The sequence below is a fragment of the Nannobrachium achirus genome, assembly GCF_963921795.1.
Source record: "Nannobrachium achirus genome assembly, chromosome: 2".
NCBI classification, from domain to species: domain Eukaryota; kingdom Metazoa; phylum Chordata; class Actinopteri; order Myctophiformes; family Myctophidae; genus Nannobrachium; species Nannobrachium achirus.
The window spans coordinates 60,107,611-60,133,170 of NC_137811.1; the positions used below are offsets into that span (position 1 = coordinate 60,107,611).

Below are 25,560 nucleotides of genomic sequence, written 5' to 3' on the forward strand. Positions count from 1 at the left end.
CTTTCAAAAATCTAAACAGTCATTATTCAGATGAACTGTTATCAGCTGTTACCAAGAAAGCAGTTAAGTGAAATTGCACTACCCTATTATGTGCAATCCTCATACATCCTCCTCATCCTCATATTTTTGCCAGACCCAGGGGGTCGGCCTACATAAGGCTTTGTCGGTCGGTCTGTCGGTCCCTCTTTTCCTCAGTGTGCCTGCTCATCTGCCCCTCCCTTCCCTTGCTCGGCTGATTGCCTTGAGTGCCGTCGCCTGTACAGGACCAGCTGAGTTGAGTTGGCTGACGAGCTGCTGACACTATAAATTCCTCAGCCCATCTACAAGCTCACAAACATTTCCAGCTGCTCAGCCTATACAATCCTGTGTGTTCATGTGTTAGTTCAGTGCCATACTAGTCAAAACAGCCGATCTACAAGCTCACTACGCTTTGTTGCTGAGACTATAAAATCCTGTGTGTTCATGTGTTAGTTCAGTGCCATACTAGTTTTCATTGCGGGTCTGGCACGACCAGGTGACCTGGTCTAGTTCTAAAACAGGAAACAGCAACTGTCCTTAATTAAGGACCATTCTGTGTCAAGCCATTAGAAACTTCCCCAGGTTCTATGTTCCCCACTTACCCCCCAAAAAGGTTCTATGTTCCCCTCTCAACCAAAAACAGGATCTACTGTATGTTCCCCACAAAAAATAAAATAAAAAAATGATTCCCCACTCAAATGCAGGAAATTGTGGGACATCTTTAAGTGCCCACTCGTCTATGTGCCCACTCGTCCAAATGCCCACGTGTCCCTATTGCCCAGATGTCCAGGTGCCCACTCGTGCAGATGCCCAGACATAACAAAAGTTGGTGTCCGGATGTAGTGCCCCCTGTCCCACTAGTATTCGTAATGGGGCCATACCTATGTTCCCCAGGTTCTATGTTCCCCATTTACCCCCCCAAAAAAGGTTCTATGTTCCCCGCTTACCCCAAAAAGGTCCTATGTTCCCCAGGTTCTATGTTCCCCACTTACCCCCTCAAAAAAGGTTCTATGTTCCCCGCTCAACTTAAAAAAAGGTTCTATGTTCCCCACTCATCCAAAAATGCAGGAAACATTCATTTCTAATTATTAATAACAACTCAAAACAGCCAATAATGGGAAAGATTATGAATACTTGTGGGACAGGGGGCACTAGGGACATCTGGACACCATACTTTTGTTATGACTGGGCATCTGGTGGGCATTTGGACGAGTGGGCACATAGACGAGTGGGCACTTAGGGGTGGAGACACCTGGGCAACTGGGCACCTAAATTAGGATTGCCCACATGTTCTTAGTGCCCACTGCCCAGATGTCCCACCATTTCCTGCATTTGAGTTGGGAACATATACCTTTTTTTTTGGTGGGGAAGATACAGGAGATCCTTTTTTTTTGGTTGAGAGGGGAACATAGAACCTTTTAGTGGGGAGGGTGGGTGGGGAACATAGAACCTGGGGAACATAGAACCTTTTTGGGGGAGAAGTGGGGAACATAGAACCTGGGGAACATAGGATGGACCCCTTCGTAATCTCTCCCCATTATTGGGTGTTTTGAGTTGTTGTTATTAATAATTATAAAGTAATGTTTCCTGCATTTTTGGATAAGTGGGGAATATGGAACCTATTGTAAGTCGAACAGGGAACATAGAACCTTTTTTGTAGGGGTAAGTGGGGAACATAGAACGTGGGGAACATAGGACCTTTTTTGGATAAGCGGGGAACATAGAACCTTTTTTTGGGGGGTAAATGGGGAACATAGAACCTGGGGAACATAGGTACGGTCCCCACTGGGTTTCCCATGTGATGTGTATAAAAAGCTTTTGACATCTCTACAGAGATTTGAAATTCAGGACCTCATAGTACATGGGACATAAAGACATTGCAAATTAGATAAAAAACAAGTTGTAGACCATATTTATTTTTCAAAAGTCATTGAAGTAAACAAAAAAATACAAACAATATGTACAAAGATGATCGCCGGACAACTGGCGGATTCCTGTTGTCCCAAGGACTATTAGATCACTAATGGTGGGATTCAAATGCGCTCTGTCAGGTCAGCTGTTGGCTGTAGAACCCGGTTCTGGCGACTGCAGGAACTCATAGGGGTCGTGAACCATCTCGGACTGGTCGCCAACACCTAGGTGTGATGGGCTCCCTGTTGACGAAAGCAACACAAGTCATTTGGTGAAACAATAGTTCAGATACTGTTGTGGTGGTAGAGTCGTCCACCTAAAATGGCAGATCTACAAGCTCATGGTGCTTCACCGCACAACCTTTTGCAAGCTTGTAGATCTGCTATCATTGATGTGAGACACTGGTGCGCAACTTTAGGAATCTGTTGTAAAGTATTTGCCTTGAGCAGTGGTGTCTAATGTGTCATGGAGGGCTGAGGGTATTCAGGTTTTAATCCAAAACATACGTTGACTACAAATTTAATCAGAGATGGGTGAACTATTGAGTGAAACCATCTGATGTAGTGTTTGGTTTTGAAATGAAAACCTAAATAAACCTATGTACCTGTCCTCTTGACGCACATGACTGCTTTAAATATTGTACAACCCTAAAACATCTGGAAACGAAATACTCAATCATATGTACTAATGCACTTATATCAAGGTATTAGGCATGTTGGTAGCTATAGTACAGTAGTACAATTATTCATTGTATTGTTATCCTCCTGCGGTAGTGCGTAGCATGGCATTATAATGGCTCATGTCTGTGTATCCGTCTGTGAACAAAATGTCTCGCATGCGAATGGATCAGGTGAATTTCAGTAACCTTGGTGACAATGGTCAGTAGGCTGCCCCGAAGACACACAAGCAAAAGACACTTTGCCTATTAGGACTGTACCAAACCAACCTTGCGTACTATTATATAAGATGTAACAATAGAAGTCTTGAATCTTAAATGAAGAGATGACCCTAACCCAACTGGGTGAAATCGTCTTGTTAAAGCATACATAAAGGTTCATATGCCAAATGGAATGGAGAAACATGGCAGATTTTATTGGCCACGCCAGAACTCCATGATGCATGTGACCATTTAATCAGTTCCTCCTGGGCCCATGATAAACCCTTTTTCAAATGAGTGTGATGTTGCATTTTTTGTGACCGCCGGCCACACCTCCTGCCCATAAAATGTGAATTGGTTCCTCCTTGGTCCAGGACGAACCTTTCAACCACATTTTGTGCAAATCCCTTCATAACTGATTTGAGATATCCTGCAGATGGACCAACATACAGATGGAGTTGAAAACGGAGGATTTCACAGTGTAGATTGGGGTCCCAGAGATTAATAAAAAGAATTGCAGCAAATGGGGGTCCGTAACTATTGTGAATCAAATTTGAGGTCCTTTAAATTCCAAAGGTTAAGAGTCACTGACCTAGGTGGTGCTGGTCCCTTTCGGAGGCGTTGGAGAGGGAGGACAGGTTGGAGGAAGGTCTGGAGCCCACTCTGTCCACCTGCGCCTCCTGGAACTCCTGCAGCAACTTGTCTGCCTCGTCAAAGTGCTGCTGGCCTTCGTCTTGGCCCGGCTCCTTCTTCACCGTTTTGCCTGGGTAAGAACAGACAAGACACAGGGAGTTAATGCTGTTTACTTCAGAGGGTCTCAACTTTTTAATTTCAGGGTCATAACAGGCTCCCACTTGGAACCCACTTTGAGAACCACTGGTTTACCCTTTAGCTTCTTTACTTGTAAATACCTTTGCTTGTAATTGAGTAAATATATTACTGTTTGTATATTTTATGAGTGAGATGAAAATACTGCTTAAATGATGAAAGTATTTAATTCATCATAACAACTTGTGTTTTTTTTTTTTAAAGTTCTATTCTAAGTATGATGCTATAATTCAATAATTATGAATAACAAATAGAATTATGTGGAACTCCAATGTGGATCTAAGTCTTGGATCTGACCGATTAGACGTGGAATCATCGAGGATTGTCAACAAGGGGAGAGATTTGGTAAATAAGACCCCAGGGGACTCCAGTATGTATGTATGTATGTATGTATGTATGATACACACACGAATAAATACCAATAATGATGAGATAGGATTATCACCTAATGCATTGAGCATGGAAATGTCCAAAGACATATCGGGGTAGTTCTTCATGGACATGAAGTCCAGCACGGAGCCAGTCTCGCCCAGAACGCTGCCATCTGCCATCTGACCAAAGAAATATACACAATATTTTAACTCATTTTGTGCTTTATAAATTAACAGATTAAAATGTCCAGCGTGCCTGCAAAAGGCTGCATTCACTAGCGTTGTCTTATTTTGAAGGCCAGAAGTCCATAGCGTAAACACTTCCGGTCTGACGTCATCACGTCCTTCACCGGAATCGATCATTGTTTACGTGGTGTAATGGCGGATCGGATCGATGCTTTTCAACATGTGTTTTATAAGCGAGCATCTGCCTCCATCTTCGCTTCTAAAGTGTAGTTTTGAGATAATGGACATTAAAGATGCGATCCCCCGTCTGCCTCAATGTTATGGGATTACTATTTTGTGCCCGTGGAGCCGTGATGATGATGAATCAGCGAGGGAGATGGACTCAGGAGCTTCCGCCCATCAACGTGGTAGGATAACCGCCGTTACAGTAATATATTACTTTTCACGAGTATACTCGGGATCGGCACCATGTGATACTCGAGTATTTTTCACGAGTATACTCGGGATCGGCGCAAAATGAGTTAAGATTATTATTAACAATATTTTAGCCATTATGATTATTATTAGCAATTTGGATTTAGTTATGAATTGTACACAATGATATATTCTTTAGACCTTGTTTATTTCTAAGGCCATGGCTACACAGAGCTGGATTTTTCATATATCCCGGTTTTTCAGATATCCACATAGAAAAATATCTAGGTCCACACGAAAGATATCTAGGTCTAAAATAATCTGAGTCCCCAGACCTCCACTAGGGAGACAAGCACACACACAGTAAAGTCTTCAGAGATATCCGGGTTCCATGTCTACACGGATCCAGTGAATCGGATATTTTTCAATGTCTTCACTTATTTATCCGGTTTAAAAAATATCCAGTTTCACAGCCAAAATATCCAGCTTTGTGTGGCTGCAAGCCCCAACAGCACAAAAAAATGTCTAGCTCCATAGTGTAAAAACATCACAAGGATGCAGCTGGGACGTATCATCAGTGATGTAGCCTGGGGTCGACGGGTGTTTCGGGTCTCGCAACATCATACACCCTCGCCCAGGTGACCCAGCCGGGGTTGATCAAGTCCCGACTTACGTCCCAGTAGCTATCCACGATCAGTCCTATTAGGGAAAGACAGGGTCACTCAATGTGCAGCACCGGAACTACTCTGCCAGGATTGGGGAGCCATTCTGGCGCGTGGAAGAACTAGGCTCTATGGGTTGACTCCTGGCCGGGCTCCTCCTACGTCTTACCAGGTCCTCTCCTGCTCTCACCAGGTTCAGAACCTGTGCGTTGCACCAGACCCCAATCCAAACATTCCATTCAGCCGCTGCAGTTGAATGGCCCTCCTAAAGGCCTCACCGTGGATTTGTTGGGCTTCTTCCTCACGGAAGACACAGGCTGGGGCGCTAACCCAACCTGCTCCCGGGTGCCGTCTAAATTCCGGCCGTCAACCGAGTCTCCGGTGGTCACCAAACTATTCCTGGTTGTCACATAGTCTATTCCTATGAGCCACTATAAATAGAACTAATAGTGTAAAAACATCACAAGGATGCAGCTGGGACGTATCATCAGTGATGTAGCCTGGGGTCGACGGGTGTTTCGGGTCTCGCAACATCATACACCCTCGCCCAGGTGACCCAGCCGGGGTTGATCAAGTCCCGACTTACGTCCCAGTAGCTATCCACGATCAGTCCTATTAGGGAAAGACAGGGTCACTCAATGTGCAGCACCGGAACTACTCTGCCAGGATTGGGGAGCCATTCTGGCGCGTGGAAGAACTAGGCTCTATGGGTTGACTCCTGGCCGGGCTCCTCCTACGTCTTACCAGGTCCTCTCCTGCTCTCACCAGGTTCAGAACCTGTGCGTTGCACCAGACCCCAATCCAAACATTCCATTCAGCCGCTGCAGTTGAATGGCCCTCCTAAAGGCCTCACCGTGGATTTGTTGGGCTTCTTCCTCACGGAAGACACAGGCTGGGGCGCTAACCCAACCTGCTCCCGGGTGCCGTCTAAATTCCGGCCGTCAACCGAGTCTCCGGTGGTCACCAAACTATTCCTGGTTGTCACATAGTCTATTCCTATGAGCCACTATAAATAGAACTAATAGTGTAAAAACATCACAAGGATGCAGCTGGGACGTATCATCAGTGATGTAGCCTGGGGTCGACGGGTGTTTCGGGTCTCGCAACATCATACACCCTCGCCCAGGTGACCCAGCCGGGGTTGATCAAGTCCCGACTTACGTCCCAGTAGCTATCCACGATCAGTCCTATTAGGGAAAGACAGGGTCACTCAATGTGCAGCACCGGAACTACTCTGCCAGGATTGGGGAGCCATTCTGGCGCGTGGAAGAACTAGGCTCTATGGGTTGACTCCTGGCCGGGCTCCTCCTACGTCTTACCAGGTCCTCTCCTGCTCTCACCAGGTTCAGAACCTGTGCGTTGCACCAGACCCCAATCCAAACATTCCATTCAGCCGCTGCAGTTGAATGGCCCTCCTAAAGGCCTCACCGTGGATTTGTTGGGCTTCTTCCTCACGGAAGACACAGGCTGGGGCGCTAACCCAACCTGCTCCCGGGTGCCGTCTAAATTCCGGCCGTCAACCGAGTCTCCGGTGGTCACCAAACTATTCCTGGTTGTCACATAGTCTATTCCTATGAGCCACTATAAATAGAACTAATAGTGTAAAAACATCACAAGGATGCAGCTGGGACGTATCATCAGTGATGTAGCCTGGGGTCGACGGGTGTTTCGGGTCTCGCAACATCATACACCCTCGCCCAGGTGACCCAGCCGGGGTTGATCAAGTCCCGACTTACGTCCCAGTAGCTATCCACGATCAGTCCTATTAGGGAAAGACAGGGTCACTCAATGTGCAGCACCGGAACTACTCTGCCAGGATTGGGGAGCCATTCTGGCGCGTGGAAGAACTAGGCTCTATGGGTTGACTCCTGGCCGGGCTCCTCCTACGTCTTACCAGGTCCTCTCCTGCTCTCACCAGGTTCAGAACCTGTGCGTTGCACCAGACCCCAATCCAAACATTCCATTCAGCCGCTGCAGTTGAATGGCCCTCCTAAAGGCCTCACCGTGGATTTGTTGGGCTTCTTCCTCACGGAAGACACAGGCTGGGGCGCTAACCCAACCTGCTCCCGGGTGCCGTCTAAATTCCGGCCGTCAACCGAGTCTCCGGTGGTCACCAAACTATTCCTGGTTGTCACATAGTCTATTCCTATGAGCCACTATAAATAGAACTAATAGTGTAAAAACATCACAAGGATGCAGCTGGGACGTATCATCAGTGATGTAGCCTGGGGTCGACGGGTGTTTCGGGTCTCGCAACATCATACACCCTCGCCCAGGTGACCCAGCCGGGGTTGATCAAGTCCCGACTTACGTCCCAGTAGCTATCCACGATCAGTCCTATTAGGGAAAGACAGGGTCACTCAATGTGCAGCACCGGAACTACTCTGCCAGGATTGGGGAGCCATTCTGGCGCGTGGAAGAACTAGGCTCTATGGGTTGACTCCTGGCCGGGCTCCTCCTACGTCTTACCAGGTCCTCTCCTGCTCTCACCAGGTTCAGAACCTGTGCGTTGCACCAGACCCCAATCCAAACATTCCATTCAGCCGCTGCAGTTGAATGGCCCTCCTAAAGGCCTCACCGTGGATTTGTTGGGCTTCTTCCTCACGGAAGACACAGGCTGGGGCGCTAACCCAACCTGCTCCCGGGTGCCGTCTAAATTCCGGCCGTCAACCGAGTCTCCGGTGGTCACCAAACTATTCCTGGTTGTCACATAGTCTATTCCTATGAGCCACTATAAATAGAACTAATAGTGTAAAAACATCACAAGGATGCAGCTGGGACGTATCATCAGTGATGTAGCCTGGGGTCGACGGGTGTTTCGGGTCTCGCAACATCATACACCCTCGCCCAGGTGACCCAGCCGGGGTTGATCAAGTCCCGACTTACGTCCCAGTAGCTATCCACGATCAGTCCTATTAGGGAAAGACAGGGTCACTCAATGTGCAGCACCGGAACTACTCTGCCAGGATTGGGGAGCCATTCTGGCGCGTGGAAGAACTAGGCTCTATGGGTTGACTCCTGGCCGGGCTCCTCCTACGTCTTACCAGGTCCTCTCCTGCTCTCACCAGGTTCAGAACCTGTGCGTTGCACCAGACCCCAATCCAAACATTCCATTCAGCCGCTGCAGTTGAATGGCCCTCCTAAAGGCCTCACCGTGGATTTGTTGGGCTTCTTCCTCACGGAAGACACAGGCTGGGGCGCTAACCCAACCTGCTCCCGGGTGCCGTCTAAATTCCGGCCGTCAACCGAGTCTCCGGTGGTCACCAAACTATTCCTGGTTGTCACATAGTCTATTCCTATGAGCCACTATAAATAGAACTAATAGTGTAAAAACATCACAAGGATGCAGCTGGGACGTATCATCAGTGATGTAGCCTGGGGTCGACGGGTGTTTCGGGTCTCGCAACATCATACACCCTCGCCCAGGTGACCCAGCCGGGGTTGATCAAGTCCCGACTTACGTCCCAGTAGCTATCCACGATCAGTCCTATTAGGGAAAGACAGGGTCACTCAATGTGCAGCACCGGAACTACTCTGCCAGGATTGGGGAGCCATTCTGGCGCGTGGAAGAACTAGGCTCTATGGGTTGACTCCTGGCCGGGCTCCATAAATATCCAGCTCTGTGTAGTGTACTATTCCAGAATCTACAACATACCTGCATGTCACAAATGTTAGCCTTGGTTTCATCAGATTTCAGCATCTCTCTTTTCTGAAATAAAATAAACATCATTATATGCTTTTAGGAACAATGTAAAATGTAAAAAAAAAAAAGAATCCAGATAAATGAATTTAATATATAATAGTGATTATATACAATTTATCTGTCAATATCAAAGCAAGCTGACTCTACCCAATTTAAAGAGAGAGAGAGAGAGAGAGAGAGAGAGAGAGAGAGAGAGACGTGGTCGAGTAACTATCCCTTTGAATTTAGAGGGATCGATGTTTCTCCTTTTAGCCGTGTCTCGTCTCGTCTGTGTGTGGCTGCCCTGCTGCTGCCAGAGGTGGAAAAAAATACTCAAATTTCTTTAAAAAAGGATTATTTGGATCCGAGATGTAGAGCAGTAGAAGTACAAGTACTGGAAATTGGACATATTCAACTAAGTACAAATACCTACAAGTACAGTACTCAAGTAAATGTACTTTGTTACTTTACACCACTGGCTGCTGCTGCTAACTTGCCACTGCCTGGCTGCTGCTGCGAAACCCTTCTGGTGGTGGACTCTCTGTTGTGATGTGATGGGTTGTTTGATGCTAGCCCGAAACAATTCGCTCCACCGATAACTTTATTGAATTTGACGAATTTTAAACGCATATTCGCGTCGCGGCAGGTGTGTATAGAAAAAAAGCGTAAAAATCCACCGTCGGAATATTTCGCATTTTCGGGTTGCTTATTCGTGTCGCTTCGCCAATTCGCCGGAGTGTAATGATCTTAAGTTTCCAAAGCGGTGGGTGTAGCTTTGTTAGCGTTTCCAAAGTGGTGGGTGTAGCTTTGTTAGCATACGTATTGGTAGACGCATTTCTGATCTTCTTGCATCTTCAGAGTAGTAATTACCTGTCTGATGTGACTGAGAGCTTTGGAGTGGTCGTCTGCAGTCATCTTATCCAGTAGTCCATCCACCAGCCGCTTGGTAACACTTCCACAGCCCTTGACAAACTCCTGTATACTGAAGAGTTGAAGGAACAGATGACAATATAATTATCATCGTCGCAGTCGAGTGGAAACCTTGTATGTCCGAAACTGTTAGTTTTTAGGAAATGGGTAAAAGAAACTGTGTTCCAATTATTTAGTCTAAGCTCTAATTGCTTTTCATAGGTTAAATATTTATACATCCCAGACAGACTTAACCATTTTCAACCGTGAATCCCTATATATAGTATAGTATAGTAAGAAATAAGGAACTAATGAATGAAAAAACACCAAACGATAAAATATGGACATACCAGATTTCGGTCCGATGGCAAACAACCCAAACTATTGTGATGGAGATGTATACTGTAGATGTGAGCACAGTCAATCTACATTTCCTGCATGCAACTTGAATAGTAAGCCTGATATTCTGCACCAGACCACAATAGTTTTTAGGAGCTCTGAAATGTTTTGACATCTATTAAAATCGCAACCTTCTGCGAACCTTCTAGTATATAAATGTATTACTGCATAAACAGTTGCGATATCTGCCATATATTGTTCAACCCTGTGACAAACTGAAATACTGAAACAGAAATAAATGTACATTTGTATTGTTGAAGCAGCAGTTTTATTCAATGACAGTGGCACATCCTAGGTCCTACCTGAGCGCACACTGCACTCCTGTGTCATCTCCGTATGAATTATACAACATGTCCATCTCATCAGGCAACAGGTCTGGGAAGATGGAGTTCTTCTGAAGGCTCTGGGTGTTGTAGGCATTGCTCAGGAATGTCACTGCATTCAGAAGAGCAATGTTAGAGCAATCCATAAAAAATGCTGAATACATTTTATAATTATAAACTATACTAGGCCTATTTGGGTCCACGCATGTCGGGAACGATATAAGTCTTTCCAATATGTTAACACAAATGTTATGCAAAGCTCGACAGGTTAGCCAATCAGGGACTTCATACTTGGTCTGTCTGAATTGCCCACCTCAGGTTTATATGACATCTTTGTCATATTCGGATTTAGCTCAAACCAAGAAATATAACCAAGAAAGAAATAAACTATATTGAGAACAATCATTGTCAAGAGACAATTGAGGAAAAAAAACCTAGAAAACCACTCGGCTCACTCCAATTATCAGAAGTTAAAGCTCCACACCTTTGGTCTGGCACATTTATCCAATTGACTATAACTCTGTTTGAATATGAAGGAAGCCAAAGGAATCCTTTCCTTTTCAGTAAGAATGAAATACGTCTTGCAGGGACGTGAAATTAGCTTGATATAGATAATCCTACACTGAACTTTATTGCTAGGTATTTGCGTTTATTATGCACATGATAAAATGCAGACAGTTTTTTTAATAAATCCATAGATAACTAATGTTTATGGATGAAATTCAAACATCGATGTCTTATTATTAACTGGGGAGATATTGCTATTTGTGTTGTGATGTGACACTTATGAGCGTTGACTGCTTTTCAACACTTTATGTATATATTCTTCTTTTTTTGGCCCTTGCTTTTTTCACTGTTCACAACAGTACTTTTTTTCCATTCTTTTCATACTCTGTAACTTTGAACCGTAAACAGCTGTGCTGCCTCTGGGCGACTGATTTCCCCCTTGGGATAATAAATGTATTTATCTATGTTCACTCAATTATTTTGGTATAAATATGGTCTTATTGACATACCCTTGTGCCTTCTGTCGTCTTTGAAACCCAAGGTGGTTAATCCAGGCAACAGCTTATTAGACAATGAATTCAGGTCAACATTGTGGGTCTCCTCTTCTGCAAAACATGTTCCAACACTGTTATGGGTATTATAGACATTTATATACTTTATGTAATGGAGTTCCTAAAGAATTCACTGCTTGACAAAGAGGACAAAGGAAATCCCAAACCTTCTGCTTCAGGATCAAGCTGATTCACAACAGTATACAACAGAGTACTATCTGTTCCTTTACGAAGGTAACCCATCTGGAAACACAGGAACAGACAGTATTTGTAAAAGATATATAAATATTTGTACACATGGAACATTGTGCTTATGTATGAACTCTTTAGGTATACTGCATTTACAAGTTTGTGTTTTTTTCCTGTGATGTGTAAAGTGAACAACCTTGGAGTTGGGCATGCATCGGTTGATTCGATCTCGGGCTTCATCTGCTGCGTGTTCCACCAGAGCCAGAACATGCTCCTCTGCTGTGCTGTCTGTCAGGCTGCAGGCATTTCCCTCTGGTTCATACAGGTAGCTAAAACAGAGAAACACCATTGGACCATATATTTTACATTTTAAGCCCATACAGCACAGCAAACCTAAGTTTCGAATAATCGAGAGAGATTATCAGGCAAGATTATCCTCTAGTGTGAACAGTTCAAAGATCCAATCTCAAACCTCCAGATTTGCACACAGGACCATCATTTTCAATATAGATGATCACTATTATTGAAGTGACTTTTGGCACAGTGACCGGTATTGGATAGCGGAGGCTTGTACATAGGTTTTACCGTCTCTGTTCGTTCTGCTACTCAGCTAATGCAACTGAATGTGATCACGTGAGATGAAATGACGTGAGGTGCTGCCTTCGGGCAAATCCCATAGTCTTAACTCATTTAGTGCCCCTGAAATTAACGGATTATAAAGTCCACGATGCCACCTTCAGGCTGGCATCACCGCCGTTATCTTATTTTGAAGGCCAGAAGTCCACCACGCAATCACTTCCGGTCTGAAGTCATCGGATCGTGCGCCGGAACCGATCCGTGTCCACGTGGAGTTGTGTAATGGCCGACCGGGAGCTTTTATAACTGTGTAACATAAGCGAGCATCTGCCTCCATCCTAGCTTCTAAAGTGTAGTTTTGAGATAATGGACATTAAAGATGAGATCCCCTGTCCACCTCAATGTTAATGATGGGACTATTTTGTGCTCGTGGAGCCGTGATGATGCGAAATCAGCGACGGATTTCGTCTCCGGACCTGCGGTCATTCTTCTCGGTAATGTACTCGCCGTTACAGTAATATATTACTTTTCACGAGTATACTCGGGATTGGCACTCCGGGTACTCGAGTACTTTTCACGAGTATTCTCGGGATCAGCACTAAATGAGTTAATAGAATCTTGTAGTGTGTGATGCCCCATTATTTAAAAATCTTGTAGTGTGTGCATGTTTATGATAATCTTATTAGAGAATCTTATATTATAAAATCTTTCATTTTATAATATTATCTAATCCTGTGTGATGCTACCAGATTTCCAAATCATTTTTATTTATAAATATCTTTTTCTTTTAATATATATATTTTTGGGTCTTTTTCTTCATTTATCGTTTGAGATTTTTAAGGTTTTGTAATCTGAGGCCAGCTTTAATTGTTTTCTTGGCACTCTATTTCAATTGACTGCTTACCCTGTCAGTGGTTGATAAGAGTTAATACTGTTTACCCCAATGCTGGACTTTGTAAGTCGCTCTGGATGAGTGTAAATTGTAATGTTTGGCATACCTGATGACTTCCTCTTTGTCTTTGACTGGCTGCTTTTTGGACTTCTTGGCCGACTCCACAGGGATGGGGATGATCTCCGGAGGAGGGATTTCCGCCGCAATGTCGTCCTCTCCCAAAATGACCGCCTGCTGAGAGAAATCCATGTCCTGCATAAAAGACATGCTGCGCTTCAGAGCTATCAGCCGCTCCTGCGAACAGAGCAGAGATAAGACAGCCACAGGCCACGCTTTCACTTCATCTGCATAACTGGCAACAGAGTGACTGGATGGCCAGTGGAATGGAAAGGAAAGGGACGGCGGAATCGGTGATTATGATGATCATGAGAATGATGATACTCAACGGGAGAACATTTACTGTAGTTAGCCTATTATAGTAGCAGTCTGTACGTGTGCACACACTTGTTCAGTGCGTGTATGTTGTTGGATCAAGGATGGGGTTCGTGTGACTTGGTCAAGACTATCTTGGGGGTCGTCAGCCAAAAAGGTTGAGGACCACTGATTTAGTAACTTTCATTTAAAAAAATGATCCATGTTTATTTTCACAAAGAGTGTAGTGAAAACATTGCTAAATGTGAATGTGTCACACAGCTTTTTCTAAAGAGAGTATAGGGTTCACAAGATTTGGAGGAGGAATGCCTCAGAGTTCGCCGTCCCCACCTGGCTTCCCACCCTTGTCTTTTGTCTCCTCTGTGGTGGGCAGGGACCTTTTCCCTGCGCCACCTGGACGACCCCTCGGTTTTATTTTTGCAAGTCATTTTATCTTCACATGACGCATAAGTCAAATTCTGTTCTCTAGGATTAAAGAGGTGTCCCTCTCATCTTATATGACTACATTACTTTGCTCATCATTTTGAAGCCGGTGTGGAGAAGTTTCTTGGCAGCCTTGTAGTAGACTGTCTCTGGTCGGTTGTACACCATGGCGTTGTCACACATAAGCTTAAAGTCAGCCTGGAGGAAGAAAAATGGGTGTCAGCATTTCAAATGTAGAGGGTGAACGCAGTTTTCATGCACTTTTCCAGCTGATAATGTCAATAATTAGCAACATGATGCACCAACCTCAAGGTGGAGATACAATTTGACCAATTTGGAAAGACTGAATTAATTTTAATTGATTATCATTTGTAGCACTTATTGAAAATAAATGTGCTGCGAATTTGATGCTTTGGTGATTATTTTCCAATACTGAGTAAATCATTAAAATTCTGTGAATTCAAATTGATTAAACTTAATTAAATCAAAATGAATTGAAATGTGTTAACATTTCAGGTTTCATGATGCACTGAATAGTTTAGTAAAGAATATTGATCTTATCTTTTCAACAATGAAAAGCATTTTGACCTGCATTCTAATTATGAAAGGGGCAACACAAATAAAGTTTATTATTATTATTACTCTCTACATCACTATGGCGGGCAGTGCAAAAATATTTTCATCTCCTTAAGTTCCAATCGCTTACAATTACAACAAATAAATGTTTATTCTAACCTTGAATTCTGTAATAGTGTTGTACTCGTCGGTAGTAATCTTCTCTTTTATGGTACCGAAGTCCATTGGGTGTTTGATGATCATGGAGTATCCAGGAGCAATGGCATCGGTCACTGGGAATGCGAAGAATCCATGTGGGTCTTTCCTGGGAAGACCAGAGAAAATGTTTCAATACAGCAATGGTGTTACAAAATATATGCGTTTTTTAACTTAGAAAATTCCTTTTAGAATTTAGTAATGATGAGAAGAATTTTAGAGGGAGAAATACGTTGTTCAACATAAGCACATCTTTTCACCAACAATTTGTCTTGGACGGTTTCTTTTCTGTTCTTCACTCATATGAAGGTATTATTATAACTTTTTAAGATCAGTCAAGCAAAATGTGAACCTTGCAAGTTTTCATTTTCTCTCAAGTATTAAAGAGCCCCAGTTGACACCGTGACATGTGCCAAATCAGATTCCTTGTATGAACATCATACTTGGCAACAAGTGTTTCTACACACCTCTGTAGCTGGCGCAGGAAGTGTTCTAGGAGCTGCTGGCGAGGAGTGCACTCACTCTCTGCATTAAGACACATTTTGGGCATGTCATTAGAAGCAAAAATGTTCCAACAATATCAAAGCCAATTTACAAGCTAACAATGTGATGCAAGCTTGTATATCAGCTATTTTCACAGCATGACACCATTCATTGTATGACAAAATATAAGCGGTTAGTTACGTTTGGCATACATTTTCACCTTTGACTTGCACTGAGATCATATTTTGTGCCAATAGAAGGGCTTTCTAAGCGTAAGCCTTTAACAGTCCCTGGGCGTAAATTATTTTGTCACAGCAGTCAATAGCAGCAGGACACATAAATATCACAAAAGGACTTGCATCACAACATGATCCATACACGTGGCCGTACCTTGTTGTGTCCTGCATGCTCGGACAGGTCTGTCTCCCTGCTGTTCCACCTCCACCTTCACATTAGGGTGAAAGTCATCTATTTCTGCCTCCATGATCTCAAACTTAATCTCTTTCTTCCTCTTCTTCTCCTCAGGCTGAAGATGGAAATCCACAAATGTTCAAATGAGTTAATTATTGTTCATTGTTTAAATGATGATCACCATGGCATTACTGGCAGGTTCTTGTCAGAGATGGGCGAACAACATACATAAACAGTATTTTGAAAAACATTCAGAAAGACTTGGTCAGCAGGATACTGGTGACAGTATCCTGGTAAGTATTTCACATAGTATTTTTAATTTATCAAAACAAGTTTTTATGTATTTTCGCCCATCTATCTTTCTTGTTTGCTCACCTCGATTGTTGCAATACTAATGGTCTTAGGCAGTGTGACTGTGAAGGGTTCAACAGGCCCACCACCACTGGTTGCTGCAACGGCCGCCTCAGATTCATTCTGCTCTCGCTCTCTCTTCTTCCTCTTCTCCTCCTGTGAGATGATGGCCCATATGGTTTAGCTAATAACACAACACACACTAGCTGGAGCTCTAATTCAATGTAATTTCCATTACGTTGCCACCTCCTGGTAGTACTCTGTACTATCACAACAAACTACAAAAGGCTCTAAATAAATGTAGCCTACGTGGGTTATATAAAAATTCTATCCACGTACGCATCTTGAGCTTGCATATTTAAAAAAATGTAATAATCGGTCAAAACAGAACCACCTTTATTATAAGACTCACTTACAAATTATTTACAGTATAGTACAAAATACTTTTATTAAGTGATATATTAGAGGCTCTCTGGGTTTAGTGTTTTCGTCCTCAGTAATTTTTGAGCGGTGCTAACCGCTCCTACGTCTGGCTTTGTGTGTATGTCACGGTTAGATAGAGAAACTGTTAGATCGAGAAACGGAGCGCTCGTCGTGCGGCGCGGGGCGGAACAAGCGGTCGCTTTGATCCACAACAAAGGCAACAACAACGTAGCGTCGGCCCACGGAGGTTAGGGTTAGGCTTAGGCATAGTTTTACTGAGGTTAAGTTAGGGAGTGAAGACTTCAATATATTGTCCTAGGCCAAGTCAAGGCCTAAGATGCAGTATAGAGAAAAGTGCTTTCGCCATCTTGTTTTTAAAAAGAAAGAATGTTGCAATTTTAAATTGGGCTGGTTCCCCTAGTTCATAAAATCCTACAGGTCATCTTGTAGTTTATGTCCTGTGGGTTTTATGTGTGAGACTGCTAGGCTAGTAAATAAACAAGGAAAGAGAGTCGCAAACGAGTGACGTCAGCGCCTACACTAGTGAATGGCTGTTGTCGCCATCTGGTGGTGATTGGTGTGTGGTGAACTACAAAACGAGCGCTCTTACCACAATCTAACTGAGTTACCCAAACTGACTGTAACATGTATATACAGTGTTGGATTAACCCTTCATGGTGACCTGTTTCGGTGCCCCAAGGGACCATTTTGTCACCATTTTAGCGCTCCTTCAGCAGCCTTTGCTTCTAGATTTCTATGGCGCTTTTGCGCCAACAGTTCAGTATTCTTTCACTTTCTCCCTGCCGTTTGGTGCCCCCCCCCCCAAGCATGGTGCCCTGTGCTGCTAGCCTGATTTTCAGTCCACTCTGAGAGTGGGCGGGTCTGTGGGCTGGAACCAGGCTACTGTGCTGCAGCACCTAAGGGCGGATTCACACTGCGGTCTCCGGTGCGTTCTCGAGACTGCTTGGCAGATGTTTTGACAGTGTGAAGCCTGCGGTTCTCCTCAGAAACGGCAGCCTCGAGACCACCTCCAGAGGTAGTCTCGAGTCCGCTTGATGCGTCCTCAAGAACGGTGCGCTGCAATGTGAAGCTACCGTTCCATGAACAAAGGAAGTGGTGTCGCTTCTGCTGGGATGAAAATAACAAGGATTGATCCACGACGTCACTATTAAGATACCAAGGATGCGCCAGTGACGTTACTGTGGTGCGATGATTACAGAGGGTGTTACTTGTGATGTTTCAAAGACAGTCAGCACACACTGCTTTGGTTGTGTATTGTTGTTCTGTTATTGTTACAACTCAAGATAACGTCAGGAACACTGTAAAACTTTATATTCGCTCTAAATTCTGACAAGATACTCTTCTTCTGTGACATGACATTTTATATCTCCCAAAGCCCCATGGTCAACAAGCGCCCCCGGGAGGCACATGAATACCATTACAGTTGAATGAAGTGTACTCCAGGGAGTCCAGGCACAGGAGAATTTTGGCCAATGTGAATGCTGGTCAGCGGGGACCAGGCAACTGTTTTCAGAAACAGTTCTAATCAATCGGATTGCAGTGTGAATCCGCCCTCAAGCACGTCCATTAAGCTGGCCCTGTGTATGTATGAGTGTCCCTATGAGCATGGTAGTCATGGAAAGAACAGCCCATACAAGGGGATATGCACGTGTGTCATGTTTGATACCATGCACCCTTTGCACCCTTCTACGTATGTAATGACTGCAGTGCAGTGTTACGTGTGATTTTTTTAAATAAATCAAATAATTCATTCATTCAGAACTGTGAACAACTTACCTTCCTCCGTCTTCTCTCCTCATCGTCAATGTGTTTGTCTTTGTCCTTTTCAGACTTTTTCTTCTTCTTCTTCTTTTTGTCTTTGTGGCGCTCTCGCTCGTGGTCTGACCTGTCGTCGTAGTAACTGGAGTCATGTCCGGAACCGGAGAGCTCTGTCACCTCACTTCCTCCCACTTTGAGCACAAGCTTTAATGGTTTCTCTTTTAATGGCTTGCTGTCTTCATAGTCTGTGAACATATAGTAAAAAAAAACAAAAAAAACATTTGTTTGCTTTTAGGTGTTTTAAACAAAACGTGTCGCAATATTTGTTAAGTGTTTGAAAATGCATGAACATTTTTTCAACATGGAGAGGATTCTGACAATTAAAATAATCTAATAATTGCAATTCCGTTAAATAATTATTATGTGATAATTGTCACAGCAGCCAGGCTATTTTATTTAACATTCTTAAATAAAGTAGACCTGCTGCTGTGTCACTGTGACAGTGTTATGTAACACAGTGTTTTGCGTGTGTGTAAGCAGAAGGGGAGTGTTATGTTTGAGTGAGTATAACTGGATTTTTGGATGTAGGTGCAGTTACATAATTTATAGCAGAATATGAAATTAAGTGTATGGCACGGTTGCTGATACATGACATGTAACCACCAATAGAGCAATAGCCTAGTCCTATTTATAATAATCGAATTCAGAATCATAATCTTTATTTGTCAAGTTAAGGGCCTCACAGATGAGAGGCCGATGTTGGGTCAGATCAGATCTCGTGCCCGGGGTTTATCGGTGTTCATTTCAAACGACAGCGATCCTCTGTCTTGCGACCGGGCCCGGTATATCCCGCTGTGCCAAGTGAAATATCTCAGACCATTACAAATGAGACCGACATCTCGCGATTCTAGCCACCCACGATCTCGGGGGGGTGGTGCCATGAGAGACGTGACTAGATGAAGATTCCGCCCCCTCAAGAGGGATAAAATCAAGAGTGTTTTTCTCTCTCTCTCTTCACGTCAGTTTAATTGCCATTTGTTTAATGTTTTGACAATGAGGGTGTTCCAGGTGATCCCCAGCTTAATGATGGAGACCAAATGGTAACCAAAAGGACTATTATTTATACTAAAGGGAATCTTTCTCCAAAATAATCAATTAGGCCTACCGCATGCCAGCAAAGTCAACGAGCCAACGACCCAATTAGCGCAGAAGTCCTGCAGCTGCGGTGTTCTGACTCGCTATGCTCCAAAATCCATTTTATTACCTAATTAAATATTAAAACAGCGAAATTAAACAAATATATTCGCTATAGTCTATAACAAAGAGTCTCTCTCTCTCTCTCTCTCTGTCTGTGCCATATTTGTAGCTAATAATGCAGTATTGATACTTTTACTTAAGTAAAGAATGGGAGTATACTTTTTCCATCACTGCGCAAATTAGACTACAGAGGCGCACATGGGTATGGTATAACGTACCTTGATTACAGGAGAAAATAATAAAATGTACTTCTTAAAATGAATTCATCATGCTTGTGCTTGTTGCTAAAAAGTAGGTATTGGCAACATGACTAGTGTATCGCATGCATGCCTTCACACGTGCAAGACAACAGCCATGTTACCATACCTTAGCATTTGCAGAACTGACGCTGCTGGCAGCCGGAGGAGGAGGACATTATGAGCGAGTGTGCAGGCCTATTCGTGGACTCTTTTTATTCTGACTTTGGTTGGTGTTATTACTGTTATGTTGATATGATTGATCTGAACCAAGCTGGACCCAGTGGATTATGTAGTCTACAAGGAAGCACGTTGGCTGTCTCACCCTGTCTGTCTGTCACAGCAATGGATTAATTGGTAGAAGTTGGTGTTACATTCTTCTTTCGTGTATCATCGTCCTTTGCACACAAGTGATAACTGCGCCATCATGACAAAACATTATAAAAACAAAGGTAGGTTGGTAGTCTTCTAGGTAGGCTACTGTGCGCACACTGGCCGCTGCTCACTTTATAGATATTATAATTATATATTCAGTTATGTTTTTGGCAAGCGAGACGCGAGATGTGATGCGCATCCAGCAAGACACGGCTGAGAGTGTCGCATCTCCAATATCATTGATTGACCAGTGTCCACTCCTAAAAAGCATCAACCAGCATTTTAACGGCAACCAGCCAGACATTAAACAGACATGAGCTTAATCAGCTAATAGCAATTATGAATGTCCAAACCTCGCCGTTGTGGGCGTGCAGTCGCAGAAAAAAAAAAAGTTTAACCTCTCGCTTTTTTTTTTTTTACTGTCCCACCAACATCCAAGCATATAGAATAGGGACAGGCCTAGGTTCCTCAATATCATTTAGCTGGGGACCCCCTGGAACTCCCCAAGGACTGGCGGTCCTCTTTGAGGACCAATGAACAAACTGACAGAACGAGAGGCGCAATGATGTGCCTGCAGCCCGCGCGTAAAAGTAAAAAAAAAAAGGAATGCAATGGAATGTCTCTGACTTTGAGTATTACATTATATGAATAAGATATTATATATAGGGTGTCTGTCTGTCAAGTTGCACAAGGTCAATTTAGAGCCCGTATAATACACGGATAGAACAGCACTGCCCTAGCCAAATCTGCGCAGCAAAAAAAAAGACACTGCCTTGTTGCCAAATGACTGCGCAGAAGAAGAAAAAAGAAGAAAGAACGCTATAGGCTATAACGTTTTTGAACAAGTGATTACAACAAGGGAGAGAGTAGGCTAAAGCAGAGCCCTAGAATGGAGAGTTGCGTCACTCCCGTTCACTTCATGGGACCAGGTCTTCTACGCACACATCTATTGGCGTATAGTGACAAACGGCGAACCGGAAGTTTACAAAATGCATTGAAGTCTATGAGGTGTAAAGTGACAATGAACCACGTGACCAGCGCTGTTTCTGACCCCGCGGTGACACCACTCTCTGATTATACTGCTCTGGGCTAAAGTAAAAAGTAAGTAGGCTAATAATAATAATAAAAGTGTAGGCTGTGACAGAATAGCCTACACTCTGCGCAGCCTAAAAAAGGGAGGAGCTGGCTTCATATAATCTGATGCAATCCCGTGAGCTCATTCAGACGACAATAATTGTAAAGGATTCCTACCCGATGATCCGAGAATATCAAGCTTTTTTGATATTATCGTGAGTGCTCCCGACGAGTCCCGAGGTCATAAAAAAGCTAATTAACATAATCCGATCGTGTCGGGGTACTGTTCAAGCCCAAGACCGATTCCGGGGCCGACCAAACGATTTTCCCGGGGGGTCCTCCCGAAATCTGGTCGGGGATCCTCGGCCCCGGGATCGGCTCAATGTGAACGGGCCCTTAAGGGCCTCACAGATGAGAGGCCGATGTTGGGTCAGATCAGATCTCGTGCCCGGGGTTTATCGGTGTTCATTTCAAACGACAGCGATCCTCTGTCTTGCGACCGGGCCCGGTATATCCCGCTGTGCCAAGTGAAATATCTCAGACCATTACAAATGAGACCGACATCTCGCGATTCTAGCCACCCACGATCTCGGGGGGGTGGTGCCATGAGAGACGTGACTAGATGAAGATTCCGCCCCCTCAAGAGGGATAAAATCAAGAGTGTTTTTCTCTCTCTCTCTTCACGTCAGTTTAATTGCCATTTGTTTAATGTTTTGACAATGAGGGTGTTCCAGGTGATCCCCAGCTTAATGATGGAGACCAAATGGTAACCAAAAGGACTATTATTTATACTAAAGGGAATCTTTCTCCAAAATAATCAATTAGGCCTACCGCATGCCAGCAAAGTCAACGAGCCAACGACCCAATTAGCGCAGAAGTCCTGCAGCTGCGGTGTTCTGACTCGCTATGCTCCAAAATCCATTTTATTACCTAATTAAATATTAAAACAGCGAAATTAAACAAATATATTCGCTATAGTCTATAACAAAGAGTCTCTCTCTCTCTCTCTCTCTGTCTGTGCCATATTTGTAGCTAATAATGCAGTATTGATACTTTTACTTAAGTAAAGAATGGGAGTATACTTTTTCCATCACTGCGCAAATTAGACTACAGAGGCGCACATGGGTATGGTATAACGTACCTTGATTACAGGAGAAAATAATAAAATGTACTTCTTAAAATGAATTCATCATGCTTGTGCTTGTTGCTAAAAAGTAGGTATTGGCAACATGACTAGTGTATCGCATGCATGCCTTCACACGTGCAAGACAACAGCCATGTTACCATACCTTAGCATTTGCAGAACTGACGCTGCTGGCAGCCGGAGGAGGAGGACATTATGAGCGAGTGTGCAGGCCTATTCGTGGACTCTTTTTATTCTGACTTTGGTTGGTGTTATTACTGTTATGTTGATATGATTGATCTGAACCAAGCTGGACCCAGTGGATTATGTAGTCTACAAGGAAGCACGTTGGCTGTCTCACCCTGTCTGTCTGTCACAGCAATGGATTAATTGGTAGAAGTTGGTGTTACATTCTTCTTTCGTGTATCATCGTCCTTTGCACACAAGTGATAACTGCGCCATCATGACAAAACATTATAAAAACAAAGGTAGGTTGGTAGTCTTCTAGGTAGGCTACTGTGCGCACACTGGCCGCTGCTCACTTTATAGATATTATAATTATATATTCAGTTATGTTTTTGGCAAGCGAGACGCGAGATGTGATGCGCATCCAGCAAGACACGGCTGAGAGTGTCGCATCTCCAATATCATTGATTGACCAGTGTCCACTCCTAAAAAGCATCAACCAGCATTTTAACGGCAACCAGCCAGACATTAAACAGACATGAGCTTAATCAGCTAATAGCAATTATGAATGTCCAAACCTCGCCGTTGTGGGCGTGCAGTCGCAGAAAAAAAAAAAGTTTAACCTCTCGCTTTTTTTTTTTTTACTGTCCCACCAACATCCAAGCATATAGAATAGGGACAGGCCTAGGTTCCTCAATATCATTTAGCTGGGGACCCCCTGGAACTCCCCAAGGACTGGCGGTCCTCTTTGAGGACCAATGAACAAACTGACAGAACGAGAGGCGCAATGATGTGCCTGCAGCCCGCGCGTAAAAGTAAAAAAAAAAAGGAATGCAATGGAATGTCTCTGACTTTGAGTATTACATTATATGAATAAGATATTATATATAGGGTGTCTGTCTGTCAAGTTGCACAAGGTCAATTTAGAGCCCGTATAATACACGGATAGAACAGCACTGCCCTAGCCAAATCTGCGCAGCAAAAAAAAAGACACTGCCTTGTTGCCAAATGACTGCGCAGAAGAAGAAAAAAGAAGAAAGAACGCTATAGGCTATAACGTTTTTGAACAAGTGATTACAACAAGGGAGAGAGTAGGCTAAAGCAGAGCCCTAGAATGGAGAGTTGCGTCACTCCCGTTCACTTCATGGGACCAGGTCTTCTACGCACACATCTATTGGCGTATAGTGACAAACGGCGAACCGGAAGTTTACAAAATGCATTGAAGTCTATGAGGTGTAAAGTGACAATGAACCACGTGACCAGCGCTGTTTCTGACCCCGCGGTGACACCACTCTCTGATTATACTGCTCTGGGCTAAAGTAAAAAGTAAGTAGGCTAATAATAATAATAAAAGTGTAGGCTGTGACAGAATAGCCTACACTCTGCGCAGCCTAAAAAAGGGAGGAGCTGGCTTCATATAATCTGATGCAATCCCGTGAGCTCATTCAGACGACAATAATTGTAAAGGATTCCTACCCGATGATCCGAGAATATCAAGCTTTTTTGATATTATCGTGAGTGCTCCCGACGAGTCCCGAGGTCATAAAAAAGCTAATTAACATAATCCGATCGTGTCGGGGTACTGTTCAAGCCCAAGACCGATTCCGGGGCCGACCAAACGATTTTCCCGGGGGGTCCTCCCGAAATCTGGTCGGGGATCCTCGGCCCCGGGATCGGCTCAATGTGAACGGGCCCTTAAGTATTTGCACAAGGATTAAAGCATGGCACCATGCTGTGTTTAACTATAACAAGAATGCACACACACACACACACACACACACACACACACACACACACACACACACACACACATATAGCTCTGGACTGGTCCAGAGCTGACAATCATATTGCACAGCAGAATACAGGCATTAATTAGTGCTTCAGTAAATCAAACTATTCTTAAATAACCAGAATGTGCACACGATATCCTGCTGCTGCTGCTGCATGATAACCACCTAATAAGTGAGACTGTGAGAGTTATTACACTTAAATTATAATCCGTAGTACGAGCTCATCAAAAACCTAAAGCTAACTTTAGCGCATAGATCTGTTCTTTTAGATCTGTCCTGACTCCTTAATGAATGAATAAAACTAAGCATTGATTAGCTGCCAAGGCTAACGAACAGCTAACGACAACAAAAACACATGGATCCAAGGCCTCGTCGTTGTCCGCGTGCACTTGTAGCTACTGTACCATCAACTGTTCTCCACTCCGGTTTGTGTTTCTTATGTTTCTTCCCCATGTCTCCGTGATAACAATCAATAAATACGTCTACTTGTTGTTACTATTGTTTACTACAATCGTTGTAACAACCCGGACCGCCATTAGCCGGAAATCATGACCCTTTAATAACCAAAACTCGCCTGGTTTCAGTTTGCAGTGCTCAGATTAGATCCGATTGAAAGCCCGCCTACCGTATCCGGTAACTTCCACGCACACATTTCCTTTAATCGCACCAACTGTTTCCGTATCCGCTCTAGACTGGATATGGAAACTGCAAATCAAAGCAGTTTACACCCGGCGTTGCCAAAGCAGTTTATTATAAGCGACCTTTGGCTTGTTTTTCAGTAATTCGATTGGTAAATATGGGTTGCGTTATCATTTTTTCTGATAACAGTTATCATTTTTTTCTTCATTGTCTCGCGACGCCATGAGCTTGTAGATCTGCTATTTTCAAATAGCTTTTGGGATTGTTTTCCAAAGACCTGGCCGGCCGCTTGTTTCTCTAGCAGAATCTGGCAACACTGATCCCAGCTAACAGAATGATGTTGTTCCGGGTTGAACTAAACTGCGCGCTGAATTCGATTGACCGATAGTCTCTGAACGTCAATAAACATCATTAACACCGACAGAAGGTTATATGAACTTTATTCAACCATAGGTTGGTCCGACTTTTAACGTTTCTAGATAGATAATAGTGCTGACATGAATGTAATTGTA

At 43.7% G+C, this 25,560-nt stretch overlaps 1 protein-coding gene across 2 annotated transcripts; it reads right to left on the minus strand.

Moving 5' to 3' along the window:
• Window positions 1-1,907: 1,907 nt before the first annotated feature.
• brd9 (bromodomain containing 9) lies at window positions 1,908-24,953 on the minus strand. Of its 2 annotated transcripts, none has more exons than XM_080738287.1 (17): window positions 24,814-24,953; window positions 18,387-18,613; window positions 16,191-16,322; window positions 15,795-15,930; window positions 15,389-15,446; window positions 14,886-15,030; window positions 14,238-14,348; window positions 13,402-13,526; window positions 12,024-12,156; window positions 11,806-11,881; window positions 11,597-11,692; window positions 10,560-10,692; window positions 9,820-9,931; window positions 8,923-8,976; window positions 4,080-4,185; window positions 3,399-3,569; window positions 1,908-2,171 (listed from the first exon to the last, which is right to left on the minus strand). In XM_080738287.1, the coding sequence occupies exons 1-17, from the start codon at window positions 24,860-24,862 to the stop codon at window positions 2,071-2,073; spliced, it is 1,965 nt and encodes a 654-aa protein (XP_080594413.1). In that variant the 5' UTR covers window positions 24,863-24,953; the 3' UTR covers window positions 1,908-2,070. The 2 variants fall into 2 exon arrangements, with proteins under 2 accessions (XP_080594413.1, XP_080594412.1); XM_080738286.1 differs by having other exon boundaries at window positions 13,402-13,529.
• Between the last annotated feature and the right edge of the window lie 607 nt (window positions 24,954-25,560).